This window comes from Serinus canaria, chromosome Z (assembly GCF_022539315.1).
Source record: "Serinus canaria isolate serCan28SL12 chromosome Z, serCan2020, whole genome shotgun sequence".
NCBI lineage: Eukaryota > Metazoa > Chordata > Aves > Passeriformes > Fringillidae > Serinus > Serinus canaria.
In genome coordinates, this window is record NC_066343.1 from 48,570,285 (window position 1) to 48,587,204 (window position 16,920).

At 48.6% G+C, this 16,920-nt stretch overlaps 1 protein-coding gene and 1 long non-coding RNA gene across 2 annotated transcripts in view; both read right to left on the bottom strand.

Moving 5' to 3' along the window:
* Positions 1 to 1,678: 1,678 nt before the first annotated feature.
* LOC103823835 (uncharacterized) lies at positions 1,679 to 3,666 on the bottom strand. Its single transcript, XR_007780377.1, has 5 exons — positions 3,360 to 3,666; positions 2,951 to 3,052; positions 2,417 to 2,513; positions 2,153 to 2,246; positions 1,679 to 1,804 (listed from the first exon to the last, which is right to left on the bottom strand). It is a non-coding gene; the product is annotated as an uncharacterized LOC103823835 (long non-coding RNA).
* Positions 3,667 to 10,755: 7,089 nt separating this feature from the next.
* The window catches only part of SLC1A1 (solute carrier family 1 member 1), a 48,401-nt gene continuing 42,236 nt past the window's right edge, over positions 10,756 to 16,920 (bottom strand). Inside the window, exons 10-12 of the mRNA XM_030237404.2 lie at positions 16,404 to 16,598; positions 15,761 to 15,895; positions 10,756 to 12,887 (exon numbers count right to left, since the gene is read on the bottom strand). Of these exons, the coding sequence (XP_030093264.2) occupies positions 12,641 to 12,887; positions 15,761 to 15,895; positions 16,404 to 16,598 (577 nt within the window). The 3' untranslated portion in view covers positions 10,756 to 12,640. The remainder of the gene's footprint in view (positions 12,888 to 15,760; positions 15,896 to 16,403; positions 16,599 to 16,920) is intronic.

Here is a 16,920-nt window from a genome sequence, read left to right on the forward strand (position 1 = left end):
CTTCTTACCCAGTTTGTTAGGATAAAATTTCATAGTTTATTTAGTTTTTTCCATTTTATAATTTCTCTGGCTCTGAGAAGAGGCCTTTTCTCCCCAGAATGAAGCAAAGCAGGATGTTTCTCCCTCCAAGTCCCTTCATTGCTTAAAATCCCCTCCAAGAAGCTACATCTGAGGGTTTATTTAAGCCAAAAGGGACCTTTTTAAACATAGGTTGAAAGACTATAGTGCATTATAGGTCCTCAGCAGCATGAAGAGAGCTGATAGCTGGGTGGAGCAAAAGACATCTGAATTTTGGGTAATTTTTAAATTTTGCTTTCTGCTCTGTAACATAGTCACTCTGTATGGACCCATGCTTTAGACCTGAATTTCCCACACAGAGGAACTTCCCCCTGGAGCTATGGTGAGCCAGCTTGTGCTTTGCTGCTCACCCAAATCCTCCACACAAAAACTCACCAAACTCCAAAAAAAAAAGTATGAACTGAACTTTGTCTTTAAATAAACTGGTTTAGCTCAGTGATTTATTGTGTCACTCATAACCTGGGTCTGGTGTCTTAAACAAGGTAGCCACACTGCAGTGCTGCCCCAGGTGGGAGCCTCCAGGGAATGGGGACAGCCAGAGGTGAGTATATTCTGGGAGAAATTGATCTGTGAGATCAAAAACATCTAGGATGGAGGGTTGAGGGCTTAGGAGGAAAGGGACCTGTGTGACTGGCGGGGGACCCAGGGAGTCCAGGGAGCTCTGAGGCACGCAGATGACATGCAGTGTTGCAGGTCAGGGCTGGGTGACATACCCACAATGAGGGCCGTGCCCAGCTCCTTGACCCTCACCTCCCCCTGCACACTTCTGCTGGGTTAGGGCCAGAGTTCACCACTCTCACCTCTGTCCTCAACAGCCAGCCCAGGGGAAGAATGAACCTCTTTCTACTGGCACTTTTGTTTGACCAGCAGTGATTGATGTGACTGGCCATAAAATAATGGTGCCAAGAAGCAGGAGGACACTGATAGTTGGAAGCAGGTCTAAGCCCACTGTGAAGACCAGGTTAATGCTGTAAATGCAGAGTCCTGGCAGGAGTCAGGAAGGTGCACTCTGGTTTCCAGGCCACGAGGAGGTGCTCCAGCTCACTCCTCATTCAGTGTAAATCATGGATGATGATGATGATGATGATGATGATGATGATGATGATGATGATGATGATGATGATGATGATGATGATGATGATGATGATGATGATGATGATATTAAACCCTGTCTGATGCAGCAGAGGGAGCAGTGCTGCTTGGGCTCATCTCAAGTTCCCCCAAGATGTGTGGCGCTGCCGCAGCCTCGCCAAAGCTCAGTTCAGGGGCACCAGCAGCATGGCTGGGGGGCTACACCTTTTGTACCTCCACAGCCCATGGGTTGGGGCAACCCCAGCCCCTCCACCTGGCTCAGGGACACGCCCCACATACCCACATGACCCAGTCCGGGGCCTCACCCCTAACTCTGCTGCTCCTGTCCCCACCAAAAGTCCGCCCTTCCCTGTGGCACCTGTCCAGCTTTAGGGGGGCAGCTTTGAAGTGAGGAGTTAGTTTTGAAATCAGTCTTGCTTAGAATATCTCAAACACAGCAGGTAAAAATATTTTTATTAACTTGAAAAGAAATCCCTTTGGACAGCTGTCCTGGTCCTTTATTTCATGCAGGGCTCCGAGCATTCAGTCACAGCTAGCTGCCTGGCTCCTGGTTCCATCCCAGGGGACTGGATCTGCAGCAAACGCTGCAGTGCCCGGCATCAGTCTTCGGCGTCTGAAGCTGGCTGGTCCTCTGCTATGGTGGTGGGGCCAGGGGACAAAGGACAGGGGTAAGTGCCTTGAAGCCCAGGGACATCTGCATGGCCAGAGACCCTCAGGGATAGGGTACTGGCCCCTGCCCTCCAGCATATGGGCTGTTTTCCCACACTGGCCAGGGCCATCTCCACTCTTGAAGACACCCAAGGATCAGCTGTCCCATCTGCCAGTTACCCCCCTCCATCCTGCTTCCACCCCTCCTCAGCCTGCCCCTGACACCAGACCCTCCCTGCCCCTGCCCAGGTGTGCAGACAGAGCCCTGCTCACCCATCACCAGCAAACAGCTGGTGCTCTGTCCCCCCAGCATTGGTGTCCTGACAAGCCGTACCCAGCTTATCCTGTGCCTCCTTTGCCACCTCAGGCCCTTGCTCCTGGCCCTGATCCACGGAATCATCTGTGCCCAGCAGCTCAGTCAGGCAAGGCTGGGAAAGAGAGAATGGCTGGCTGCAATGTGGGGCTCAATTCAGCATCCCCAAGCAACACTCCCCACCCATCTCTCCTTGAGGAAACTGAGGTAGGGTGGCTTCCAGATGCTCCGCATCTCTCTTCCAGCCTTATTCCTCCCTGATGTTCTTCCCTTCACCATCCCTACCTTTTTGGAGAGGTGTAGGACATCCTTTGGTGGTGCACTGGATGTGTCCTGACCCTTGCAGCTATGCGATTTGAGGAACTTGCTGTTGACCAGCTTCCTGTGGGATGGAACATGGAGATGCTCATTGTCCAGCACCGTGGTACCCTGAGCTTCATCCCACTGTTCCAGAGAGGGTGGCAGAGGGTGCTCCTTAATGACAAATGTCCCTGCTGACTCCCCTACAACTGCTGCAGGAAACCAATGCCTGTCCCACTGTGCTGAGTTCCCTCCAAGCCTGAGGTCAGGCTGAGACCAGATACAACTGATAATATGTGGCTTCAGTGCCACTGAGACCAGGACTTGAGAACTGCAGTAAGGGCTCTAAAAGCCCACACACCTGGGGAAAGTACAGCTGACCCTCTGTGGCTCCCTCTGCTCCCCTACCCTGCCCAGGCCCCTGGTCCCCTCTGCCCCCATTCAGGGCAGAGCTCTCCCTTGCCAAGGCAGGACTATCCAGCATACCAGAGGCCAGTGATGGGTCCCCATGACCCGTACCTGTGACCGTGCTGTTGTGCTTGCTTCTCTGTGGCACTGGTAGAGGGCTGTGCAGTGTGGCCGCAGGGCAGCGATGGAATCAGCGGCAGCGTGTCAATGTGCCTGGGGAGGGCAGGAGCCATGGGTGGGTGACAAGGGACAAACAAGCCACCCCAGCTTGGGGCAGAGCACCAAAACCCATAAACTTGTACCGCACAGCACCACTCTGCCTGCTGCCTTCAGGGAGGTGTTCCTGGAGGGAACACTCCATATCTGAAAGACACGGCTTCAGAGGGGGCTCAGCAGAGTCAGGCCCTCCAGACCCCTCAGCAGAGTCTAACCCCTGTGCCTGGGACAGCAGGGCATCACCAGCACCCACCCCATGTCCCACCCGCGCAGCCCCAGTACACCAGTGCCGGGTGCTACTCACGGGCCAGGCACCTGGATGTTGAGCTGCCGGTCGCAGGACAGGCACTTGAAAGGGACCAGCAGCTGCCTAAGGGAGAAAGGGCTGGGTGAGCTCCTCACAGGGCTGCAGTGCACACAGCCAGCAGCTCACAGGCAGCAACATTGCTGCAGGGAGCCTCAGAGTTTGCAGGAGGAGCTGTGGCATGTTGAGCCTGGTTTTCTTCCCACCCAAGGGGACAAGGAGATAAGCTTGCCTTGGCAGCTCTGGAACTGCTGAACTGTGGCTGTGGTCATAGCTACCCAGAGCAGACAGGGATGTGAGCAGAAGGGTGCAGGCACCCACACTGCCATCCAAACCAGCTCCTCCCCTGCCTTGTCAGTGCTCACAACTCCCCGGCATCTTGCCAAGGTGGGTTGGTCTAGACTGAGGCATGTGGCACCATGTGTTGTACCCTTGCCCAGGCAAACAACCCTCTGCACCCACACCCCAGTTCTGGTTTGCACAGCTCCATTTTGCAGATGCCCATTCTTGTGTCTCCTTTGATGTAGGGAGCCTGACATTGATGGGTGAAGAAGGTGTAGCTGCTTTGTCAGCATCCCTGCGGTTTGTTGGCTACACTGTTCTGATGCCGGGATAGCATCCAGGAAGGAATGAGGTCAGTGCTGTTGCCAAAGCCAGTACCATCCCACTGCACTCACTGCTTAATTCCAGCAGCGTCGTCAATCTCTACCGTCAACTCATCCTTGAGATCCTTAATGGTCTTTGCCCAGGTATCCTCTAGCTGCTTCTGGAAAGGCCCAAGCTCCAGGCGATCCAGCTGTGGACAGATGCACACCCTTAACCAGCTGTTCCGGCATGGAACATGGTAGTCAGCAGGGAAAAGCCAGCAGAGGGGGAAGCCTCAGAGGGAGGCTGCCTGAGGCTGCAAAGCCCCCCCAGGAGCCAGTTTTGTACCGTGAGGATAAGGCACCCCTCACCTTGGAGTCCAGGGCGTCACTGAACCGCTGCTGGGCCTCCTGCCAGCGCTGCTCCTGACCTAACACCCGTCTCAGCAACTCCCGCATCCTCTCCTCCAGACGCTCCATGGTTTCATCAAAATGGGCACAACTGACTTTGCTGCCCAGGGCAGCTTTGTCCACTCTCTAGCAGGGAGGAAAGGCAGGAGAGCGGTGGGGACAGGGTAGAGGTACAGGGGACAGGGCAGAGGTACAGGGGACAGGGCAGAGGTACAAGAGGCAGGGCCAGCATATGTTGGGGACAGAGGCAGAAACATCCCTGTGGGGCCATCATGCCCTTTTCAGGGCTGTGTGGCCTGCTCACCCCATCACCCCCGTGGGGTCAAAGGGACTTTAAGAGATAGACAGAGGGACCTAGCAAGGGATCTGCAGCCAGCCTCACACCCTCCCCTGTACTCACACCCTCCCCCTTCTCCATCCAGGCCAGTTTGCCACTGTGTGCCCAAAGGCCAAAGTGCATTTGTCACCCTGCCCAAGATCCCTTGGGCTGAAGATGGACCTCTCAAGACCATACCAGCAGCAGCAGGTCCTCCTTGTCTGCTTTCTTGTCGAGACCCTCCAGGGACCGGAACAGAGCCTTCCAATACAAAAAGCATCTCATGACACCACAGCAGGGTCAGAGCTGTGTTCTTGCCAGCCAGTGCTCCCTGCTCTTTGGGAAAGGCCTTTTGAACCAACAAAGGGCTTGCGAGCAGGGGGGCAGGGGATCAGACCTCTGTGTGATCAGACCAGCTTTGGTGTGCCTGGGGGATACTTTGACCCTGTGGGGGCCCAGCAAACCTCGATATCTTTCTGATGCTGGCGATGGTCATCCCGGAGACTCCCCGTGACGTAGCCGAGCTGCTCGCAGTCCCCTTCCACCCGCACAACAGTGGCCTGGATGCTCTTTAGCAGCTCCTCATCCTGCTCCAGGGAGAAAGATGACAAGATAGTGTCACGCAAGGTCTATCTGGCTGCCCTCAAGGACAGATCTGGGTTACTTGGCCATGAGCACTCAGTGCCAGCCGGACATCTGTATCAAGGCTTTAATTTCCTGCTAACCCCCAACCTGTCCAAACCAAGCTGGGGAATAGCAAGGGGCTGCTCTACATTACAGTGAGTACAGACAGAGGGTCCTGATACAGCCTCCCAAGCCCGCCCTCCACATTGCCTACCTGGGTCTTCTCTTGCAGTGACCTCTGCACCTGCTGTGGCACCAGGGAGTCCACCTGCTGCTGGAGCCTTTCACAGCGGTGTAGGAGCTTCCTCACAAGCTTGTTGTTCGACTGTGACTCTCCCTGCTGCTGCCTCCCAGTCTCCATCATTGTCCTCAACTCATTCAGCTGCAGAAAGGGGAGATGGAATGGATTTTGAGATAGAATGGATGCAGCCAGCAGAATCTGGTGCCCAGATGGCCCTGACCAGGCAGGGAATGCGGCCAGGAACCCCACAAGGAGCAGCCTGCCATTCAAGACAACAGTTGGAGTGTTGCCTCCAAACCTCACCTGCTCCTGAAGCTCGTCAGCTGTAACCACCTGCTTCAGTGTGGCCTTGGTAATATCCTGTCTCAGCTCCTTCTGCTCCTGCCTAATCTCCTGCAGTGCAGGCCTAGCCAACAAGATGAGGGCACAGGCAGGCTGAGGCTACACAAGGCCACTTGGGAGGTGAGTTTTGCTTCCCAAACCAGCTCCTTAGAGATTGCCACCCCCCATACCTCCCAGCTCCCCAGCAGCCCCGTAGGATAAAAAATCCTCTCCCCATCTTCTTACTCCAGCTGTAGGGGCATCTCGTTGGTGCCATCCACTTCGCACTGGGGAGTCACACCCAGCTTTCCAAGGGCATCCTGCAGCTGTCTGATCTGGGAAGGGCAGTAGTGGAAGAGGCAGGGCATGGACCCCATGGTCTCCTTTGCCTGCCTCCTCTTTGCCAACTCCCTCTGGCATTCTTGCAGCCCCCTTAGGGACTGAGATGGGCTTACCTTCTCCTTCTCACCCTGCAGGTCTCTGGCCAGGAACTGCAGGGTGGACATCTGGCCCTGGAGCTCAGATAGGTCTTTGAGGATGCTCTCCATAGCTGGAAGGCCTGCTTAGAAACCAGCTGTGTCACAGTGGTGCCACTTTGGGCACTGGGGGTCCCTGTCCACATCCAGGGGTGCCAGGGGTGCTCTGTGTACCATGACTCTGCTCCGGCTTGTCCATGTCCGAAGTGTGGGGCTTGGCAAGGACAGGCTGGTCCTGGAGGACCAGTGGCTGGCTGGTAGCATCCTGGAGGTTCCCCTGGAGTGGAGTGAGAAGAGGGATTGCAGTCAGGACCCAGGAGCATCCGCAACTGGATGCAGGGAGGCAGGGAGGGCCCAATTCCCTCCTAAAGGCAGCAGCTCACCTGGCCAAGTGCTTCCTGGATCATCCGAATGCTTTCTCCCATGCGGGACTGTGTGGCCTTCATCTCATTGATCTCCTTACAGAGATCGTTGCAGAGATCCGTGGTCTAGGAGAGGGGGGTTGGGGGGATGAACCTCAGGGGACGTCCCTGGGGACTTGCAGGACCTTTGCCTGCACCATGGTCTGTGGGGGCACAGCCAGATAGCTGGGCACTGTGGGTTGCACCCTCCATTCATCTGGCACAGCTGGATGCAGCCGAACCTCCAGTGCACAGAGAGGTCACTGGCTGCTGTCTCACACCTACAATATGCTGATGGTGGCAGCTCACCTGGCCAAGTGCCTCCTTGATCCTCTGGATTTCCTTTCCCATGTTGAATTGCATGGCCTTAATCCCAGCTATCTCCCTGTGGGCCTCCTGGGAGAGACAGGTGGTGGGGGTGAGCCCCAGGCAAGCAGCTCCCCAGAGACTACCACTCCTGTCCGGGGGAGCCAATGGAACATCCTGGGTCAGCAGGAAGACACCCAACATGGGAAGGACCCACAGTGCCCAGAGCAGTGTTTCAGCCCCAGATTTTCTCTCCAAATCTCCCTCCCTTTCCCACAATGAAAGTCAACATGCTGCTAGAAGCTTGGGCTTCAACCAAACCTTCGTATACGGGCACAGACCCGAGAGGCATCTTGGGGGGAGCAGCCAGGGGGATGGGAAAAGCCTCTACCTTGGAGATGCCACTCTCTTTCTCTTCAGTCTTCTCCATCTGTCCCGTGTCGGTCCCCTGCAGCTCATCGTCCCCCGGCGGCTGGGAGGGCTGCCCTGTGTCCCATGCCCCAGCCTCGGTGCCGGTCCAGCCTTCCTCCTGCTGTGGGCCGGGGCGTGGCCGGGCGGGGTGGCTCTGTCCCGGCGCTGGCGCGGCTTCCTGGGCCCCCTCCTCGGGGATCACGTCCTGCAGACCCAGCAGGCTCAGGTGTTCCAACATGACCCTCAGCAGTCTGCGGAGCGCCTCCAGGTTGACATTGACTTCGGGCTTCCCGATGGCGTCATCCAGCAGCTGGAACAGGCTGACTGGGGCCATGGCTGCTGCCCTGCCCGAAAACACAGCACCTCTCCTTCCTCCGCGCTCGGAAGGAAACTGCAGCTAGGAATGTGGGCAACCAGCACCCTCCTTCCTCCTCTTCCTCGGCGTTTCTGAGCCCCGGTGGCAGGTGCCTGTGTTTGTGGTGTCGCTTGTTGCCAGGTAACGCCTGGCCCTGGCAGCCGGCTGTCGCGGAGTCGTGGAAGGGGCCGGATCGGAGGGACTTCTTACAGATCATCCCGTCCATGTTTGCACCTGTGGTGGGCCAGGGACCCCTGGCTGAAGGGATCCTCCCCGATGGCCCCCTTGTTCTTCAGCCACTCTACCTTGGACTGGGGGAACATGTGGTTAGGAACCTCAAAATTCCTTTGCTCCCCTTGATCTCCACCTACATTCCACCTTGGGCTGGGAGGGACAGCCTTAGGGGTGCCCCAATCGCCTCCGTCCCCTCAGGTGTCGCCCCGCCTTGGGCTGCCCCGGCACAGCGCAGCTGAGGGCAGTGATTCAGCTCCCACGGCGCTTCGAGCCATGGGGCTGAGCCAGGGTCCTGCTGTTAGGGGCAGCCTGGACACACACACACACACGGACATGTGGCCTGAGTTAGGGACCCCCTGGTCAGTCTCAAAATCCCGGAAAGATGCAGGCAGCTGGATGTGGGGCAAGCAGAAAGAGATGGTTTTGTCCACACCTGCTCCCTCTTTGGGCTCTCAGAGACAGAGGACGGGACGGCCCCCCAAAATACAAAGCTCCCGGGTTTTTGAAGTGCCCACCACAACCAGGAGGGGACATGTACCTGGGCTGCTCCCCAAAGACATCGAGATATTGCTCCCTCAGATAGTCTCTGGATAGGACCCAGATGCCCAGATGGCCCCCCAGGACCAGGATGGGATGCAGATGTCTGGGCAGCCCCCCGCAACCAGGAGGAGACCCCTGTGTCTGGGGTTCCCCCCGAGGTCACAAGTGGAACACTGGCATCCAGGCAGTCTCCTCTCAACCAGAAGAGGACCTAGGCATCATTTGGGGGTTCTGAGGGGAGGAACTTGGGGGGCTGTGGGTGGGGTTTCTCCATCACCTTCTGCACAGTGTAGTGGGTGCCCTTCGAGTTGCTGTTATCCTGAGGGGACTCCCATTCCAGCATCACATTGAACTCCGAAACCTCCTTCACCTCCACATGGAGGTGGGACAGCCACTCTGTGGGGCAGCCTTTGCCACATGACCCTTAGGCCCCCAAAATAGTCCTCAAAACCAGTCTCCATGGCCCACAAATATCCACCATGGACCGCAAATACTGGACCAAAAATGCCTGCCCTAGCACATCCAGCCTCTAAACCACACCTCAAAGCACACTGCTCCTACTGCTCCCAGTGCCTCTCGTCCCAGTATGGCCCAGTGGTCCCAGTACCCTCAGGCCAGTGATACCAGTACTCCTACACTAGGACTCCCAGTATAGCCCATCTCAGTGCTACCAGTGCCCACTGAGAACATGCAATGAGGATGCCCTCCCAGGCTGCCAGCACTCATGTCCTACCCAGCATGGCCAGCCCAGCTTCCCCATGCTAGTGCTTCCAGTATGGTCAGTCCCAGAGTTCCCACTAGTCCCTGTGGCACTGGTGACATGCAGTGGGAATGCAGCTGTGCACAAGATCTGCTTTGACACAACCAGGAATTACAGCTCAAATTTTAAATAAGTCACTGCTCCTCTGGTGAAAAACTTGTAAGTGATTCTAACTCCCTGGCCCTGACCCTGATACAGCAGGTTCATTTAGGGGGAGTAGAGGGCCATGGAGCTGGGAACAGGGCCACTTCAGTGTGGGGATGTCACCTGCCCATGCCCTCAAATGGCATGTCCCCTGAGAGTTTGAAGGTCCCTGACCTCACAGGATCCTGTACCAGCGCCCAGAGGTCCTTGTCCCCAGGAAGGGCCCATCTCCGCTGGAGGTCTGCAGCTAGGAGCAGTACCCTGAGATGGGGCTAAGGGTCCCCATGGGTCTGGGGCAGGTCACCAGGCTATGGTTCTCATGGGTCACCAGGCACCTTGAAGACCTTGACCTTCAGCATGGGGGTTCACTGGCTGCCTCCTGCCTGCCCATGCACCACTGGTCAGTTTCTGTTCATATCAGAGAATATTAAAGAACAAGTGAATTGCATATGTCTCGGTGGTTTTTATGCAGTTTTAGATCTTGTGGATCTGTTACAGCTGACCTGTGTGTGTTGACAGATCTGTATATGTTTATGTGCAAGTGCCTTCTTTGTTCAGAGTCAACTAAAAGTCCCTGGGTATTTCAGCAGGGATGGGTGTGTGAGTAACCTGGTCCTCCAGGTCAAATTAAATTAAAGTCACAAACACTATTCAAAATGCAGAGTCCGATCTCGTGATAAGCTTCTGCAGCCCCAAAACCCCTACAAGAACATAACAACATGGTGTAAAGGGCCAAAATATGCAGATGCCTTTCTAACAGTGATTCTTCACCACTCTCCAAATCTTCCAGACCGGGAGACTATGGAAAAGAGGAGATGTTGCTCAAGCAGGGTGTTTCCACATATATAGAAGATATATACTTGCAATACTGTGTCAAGAAAAGCATTCTTGGACTTGAGGCTCTTGTGCATATGCTTCCATCTTTTGGTTGTAGATGTAGTAGATGAGTAGATGGCAAAACAATACCATCAACACCTGCTCAGTTGAATCTGATCCAGATAAATAAGTTATAGGCAAACAATCACCTGCTTAGCCTGTGTTTAATAATAGCATACTTTGAATCCAGCTTATCTGTAATTAGAGGGGTTTCTTGCAATCTCAGCACTCTGCTCTTAAGCATCTATTTTCTTGGAGGAAGAGAGTAATTCTTGCCAAAACTACAGCTAAATCACTAACAAAAATGATAACATAAATCCTGAATTCAGCAGGCTTTGGTTTTCTTGTTATAGCTCAAGGAACTCTTAAGGAGAAGATAGTAGGCTAAAACAAGAGTAAAGAGAGAAATTATTTATTTATAACACATTAGGAACACTTTTCACAGTACATCATTAACAGGGTGACTAAATAATAAGGTGATCACAAAAGGGTGACTTAAAAAGCTGGTTAAAGACAAGGCAGAGATTATAGGCTAGTCATGGAAACTGGTAGGCTTTCTCCTCCCACAAGCAAAGCTGCACAAATAAAGACTTTGTCATACTATTTCTGCAAAGGTAAAAGATTGGTTTACTCAATCTGTAAATTTTCTTTATATTATATAAATTTACCAATACTTAGATTAACTTTTTCATATAGTTTATGATGTTAAATTTAAATACAGTATTACGTCTCAGTAATTTAAGGTGCAATTTATCAAAATCTACAGTAAATATTTTCTTCTTAATCAGTTCTCTTTGGCACATTTCTGGTCTGTTTAAATAAAAAAAGTGTAGGACTGAATTGAGTATATAATACTGCAGGTACTTTGAGGGTTTTTTGTTAGCAAATTAATGTGATTTTATGCTTACCACAAGCTTATTCACAAAGAAATAACTATATATGAGTTTCAGTTTAATTTATATATAAAATGGCTAACTACTTCAATGTGCAAGGCAGAAAAAAAATTTGTTACAGCAACTCCTCCCTTGAGAGAGTGATTTTTGCACCATGGAAATCTTGTATAAAATGTTATAGAAAATGGAGATTTTTAATGAGAAAGTTCTTGGTGCTTCTTATCTTACAGCAAGCCACCTGAGGACATGATTTTCTAGGTCCAGAAATGGTTCATAAGATACAGTTTAGCTGACAGGTTGGCACTATAGTGGTGTTGCAGCTATAGACTTGCATGTTCAACTGACAAACTACACCAAAGAGCCATAAAACCCCAACCAGTCTGAGTAAGGAGTTTAGTGAAAGTGGCTTCTTTCTATTAGAAATGTCTCTTTCCTATATTCTTGATATATGTATATATATTTATCTCTATCTGCTTTTATTGCAAGGAAGAAACATTTAGAATTTGCACTCTGCACTTTTGTCTTCATGACCTCTTCTTACTTTTGGGCTGACTGATATTTTGTTAAAATCATAAGTGGACAATAGAAAATGAGATTCTGTTTCTGATGGAAATGTACGAGAAGGCTATTAAAATTGACCTAAACAGCTAAAGTATCACTTTAAAAAAGCTGGTCAAATGCCAGAAGAGCAAGCTCAGAGCAGTTTATTTCACCTCTGAAGGCCAATATCAGCATCTGGCAGTCACATAAAAGGTATGAGGAAACTTAGCTACATAAATACTGGACCTCTTTCAGTGACTAATTATTTCACAATCGAATAAAAACTAAACCCTATTCACAGTAAAATGTACTTATTTCAAGGCCCTTCTGGTCTGTTTTTCCTGAATCATGCAAGTAGTATCCCCTCAGCTGCAGAAATTAGCATTTTGGCAAATGATCAAGTTACAGTGCAACCTGTTTAGAAGGCAAGGATGTAAAAAGGGATTTCATTCAGGTACTTTGTGATGTGGTAATGTGTAAAATGCTGTGCTACTCCTGAGTAAAACACATTTGGCTGTCCCAGCTAATGACCCATTTATGAGCATGCTGATTCCAGAGAGGCATTTCACAGCCTCAGGAATACTGTATATTCCAAAAAAAAAAAAAAAAAAAAAAAAAAGTATTTTACAACTGTCTTTTTCTTCAGCCTATCAGTAAGGACTGACAATGGTGAGTTCAAACTGTTGAGGGAGATGATGAGAAGGGGCAAAATTGGTAAAGAGAATCAGAGTCTGTGTGGTAAATCAGATGTAAGTGAGATCTAATTAATTCTCAATTTCCTTTAAGCTTTTTGAGATATTGCATATAGCCATGCTTAGTGCTCCTGTTTTATCTGAAAGCTACTGGCTTTAGAACTGGGATGTCTGTGTGAAGGATATGGTATCAGATTTATCTATAGCAAAGCCTCCGTTGATGTAAGATTTCTTGGCCTGTTTTTCATCATTATCAAATATTCCTGTTTCCAAGGCAAACGGATTGACTATGTTGACTTCAGAGGTGACATCCATCTGCTCCAGCTCCTTTTTTGAGAGCTTCTCCACTATTCCTGTACCAAAGGCGTCTCCCAAGACATTCACCATTGTTCTGAATCGATCCCTGTGGAACAAAAAAGTTGTCAGACAAACCATTCAGGTGTTTAGAAAATCCTTTTAGTAAAAGTAAGATACTCTAGCTCATGTAGCACTATTTTCTTCCCAGTGCAGATCTGGGTAATTATTAAATTAAAAGAAAATAGTCTTTTAAAACAAGAATCAGAATTTTACCCACAGATATTTGAAGAAGCCTGGAGTAATTTTCATGAGAAATTATTTTGTAGAGGACATGCAAAACTGAAAGTCATGTCACTTGTCTGTTAGAGCAGTAATTCTACTGCTGTGGTATAGCCTTACAAAATGATGGAAGGATCACCTCTCAACCCCCCGAAGTATGCTGCAAAGCTGGTTCCCTTTTGTAATTATAGACTGTGGGGTGCAGCAGCAGAGTCTGCATTGTGCAGACTTTTATCATTCTAACAGTCATGTCCTCAGCCAGAAAAGCACCTAGCCCAGTATGTCCAGTATTCTGGCCCAAACCTGGAAAAGGGAAAGGTCTGTCTTCTGCTAGCTTCTCTTATTAAAGGGCTGAAGGACAAACCTATACTAAAACAGTAATTTAAAGGAATATGATACTCCTGCTGTATTGATTTTTCTCCAGACAGAAATGTGACATGCAGGCCTTAAAAACCTGCTGCTACTTGGCAGAGGAGCAACAAACCCTTGCAACATAACACAGTTTGAAAATCGATGTGGAAGTATAGTATGGAGAGTGGAAGGCCACGCTCCCCTGTTTTTCTTTTCAGCTACAGAGCATTACAAAAGCTCTGTGGAGAAACAAGTTTCTCTTTCTGTGCAGAGACATTGAAGTGGATATATTTACAATTTTTCACAGTACTTCTACAATATTTCTGAATTCTAGTGCTAAAAAAGTTTTCCATGTGCAACAAAAATATATGGTAGGGAAAGGAAGAGAGAGCAGTAAAGATTCTAGTAGGATCAGTGTGACAAGTGAGGATATCAACAGCACTGGAAACTCATCTGTTACAATAGCACTATTCTATTTAATTTCATTTGCACAGCAAAACACATTTTAGTCTGTAAAATGCCTTAATTAGAACCAGAAACATCTTGAATTATTTTTATGTTTCATGGTGGAATGAGTACCTTCCATGTACAAATATTGTGTCTAAAACCCACAAAAGCTAAGGACTTCTAAAGTGGAGTAAAGATCAGATCCATAAAGTCATGATTGCTCTGAGAAATAGGGTATTGTTCTCTTTCTCTCTCACTCCCATAAGGTAAGTAGAGAGCATCAAATGAAATTATTAGGGTGTAGATGAAAACAAACAAAACTCAATTATATCTCTGCATCATTAGGATGCGGAATTTATCTCCCTAGGACTTGTGGAAACATGGGTCCCAAAGCAATGAGGCATTTATAGAAGAAGACAAAAATCACTTCTAACTCAGGAACTGGAACTCGGTGTTCTGCAATTTGCAGGAGGCTGGACAAATACTTTGGATAAAGGAACCATTTTTCATTTGTGTGTTCTTAGACTCTTTAGATACCTGCTCTGAGCCAATAGTTTGTACTGATCTGCACTATCCTTAAAAATATTAAATGCCCACTAGGAATAGAAGAGAGCTGGAGAGAACAAAATTACTGTGGAGCACAGCAAATAAAACTATTAGACCCTGTTGCAGACATCTGACTGGGAGAATGTAGTTGTGGATGGAACTGTTTCCTTTGGAGAAATTATGCTTATACATAAATTGAATTGATTCTTGGATCCATACAACAGCCCTGATTTTTTGGAAACTGGTATTCCTCTCTATTTGCAAAATTGAGTTATATAATCAAATAAATTAAATATATCTGTTTAAATACATAGGTTGCTACCAGAAATCCTTCAAGAAAATGTTTGGAAAGGCCAGACGAGGAAAAGCAAGGCATTTATCTTGAGTGTAAACAAACCTGAAGAAGACATGCAAATATTATTAAATTATTAAGATCACTGGATTGATACCAGTGAAATGTCATCCATGCAAACTGCAGGTCAAAAAGACCTTGGGCTGACCACTAAAGCTCACACAGTTTAGAAGGCAAAAGAACGGAAGTTATACTTGTTAACTTGTGAATCCTGTTACCCTATATATCATGGGACAAAACTGAGTACTGATAGCCTTCTGACTCCACAGTACACTCTGTGATTCTTTGGGCTTTTGCAAAAGTGGCAGAAATACACATTGGTGTGACTTGAACAGAAAAGATTTCTGGTCAAAAGGCTTCTCTCCAGAAAGAGCAGGTGAATGTTACTGAGAGGTTTTGAAGTGTTCTGATATGGTTTGGATTAGGCATAAGAATCACTTTACAAATTTAGATGTGTGCTTGTTGATTGAGGGCTGGGCCAGTGCTCTTAGTGTAGTGCTGGCAGCACAGATCTGTGTACAGCCTGCTATTTGTGTGCATGTGGAATCCAGGGTCAGTTTTGCTGACCAGTTTATGGATATCATGTCCTTTGCAGCTTGTGGCTACACTTGATTTTTATGAATGATGTATGTGTTTAGCATAATGTGGTGGCATCTCTGACACTCTAGAAACATTTCTTGGTACTATCAAATTTGTCTGTCTTGAGGATGATGCTAATGATTTATTAGTGATGTGACCATTACTTTAAGGCAGAAAGCCTCTCTGAATGTGATGTTATTTATTGCTATCCCTTGCAGGACTTATCTCACAATCAAAGACGTTACTGCATTCAACTCTGAACAAGGCTGGCCATAAGAATAATCTTTGTCCATTTTCTGCAACTAAATGATTTTATTGCTTTCTTTCTCAGACTCACACATTTCTAGGCAACTTATGCAAACATTAAAAAAAATAGGGAAAAAGAAAAAGAAAAAAATATTAAATATGAGGTGCCTTAAACTTACAGAAGCCAGTCAACTGCAATGATCAGAGTAACATCCTCAGCAGGCAGGCCAATGGCACTCAGCACAATCACCATGGTAACAAGTCCGGCTTGGGGCACGCCTGCAGCCCCGATGCTGGCTGCCGTAGCCGTCACGCTAAATCCCAAATAAAACCCAGAAAAGGCATTCAGAATACATGTTACACTGTTTTCTGGCACAAATAGTTCAATTTCACTGCAAGAAAGAAGCCTAAATGTTTCAGTTTTCCTCTTGAATAGTTTTTACTCAAAGTCTGGTCTCAAGCTTATAGGACAAGCCATGTTCTGATGTACTCTTATGGTTACACTGTAGAATAACAGGCAACACATGTCTAGCAAGAAAACTGGATGGATCAAAGGTAGAGGCTGAGTTGGTTTGTAAGTGTTTATAGGGAAGAATAATGGCAATTTTCATAACAGTGTTGAATACCAGCTGCACATCCTGATCCATCCTACCTCCCCATCAGGTTGCACTGGCTAGGCCTTGGATCAAGAAACGAGAATATTTGTTATTTTTTGTGCTGTGAATGATAGTTTAAACTTTCCCACTGGGTATCCAAAATTAATGTACCATTCACAAAAAAAGCTCACTTCCCACAAAATGCATGTGATGGCTTTAGTCTTACCTAATGGTAACTATTTGGCCAATATCCAGTTGTAAGTCATTCAGCTGTGCAATAAATATGGCTGCTACTGCTTCATAAAGAGCAGTGCCATCCATGTTGATGGTAGCTCCAACTGGAAGAACGAACCTTGTGATTCTTTTGTCAATCAAGTTTTTTTCTTCTGCACAGCGGAAGGTGACAGGTAAAGTTGCTGAACTGGCACATAATGAAACACATAAAATAAGTGACAGCAACAACACACCATTTCTATTATGTTTCCTTTTGCTCAGAGTATGATCTGCTTTATGACTCAAAAGGAGATCTAAGGCAGGAAGGAAGGCTGCACCATGAAAAAGCAAAGCAACTTTTGTTATACCTTCTAATTATTGGAAGAAATAGCTAAATGTTAGTTGTTCTCAAAATTACATGGTAAATTGCCATGGTATACATAGTCACAAAAAATGTTCAACAGCTTAAATGCTGTCAAGTCTGCAGATAATTAACTGAATGGCAAAGAACTGCCTCCTCCAGGGAGAGG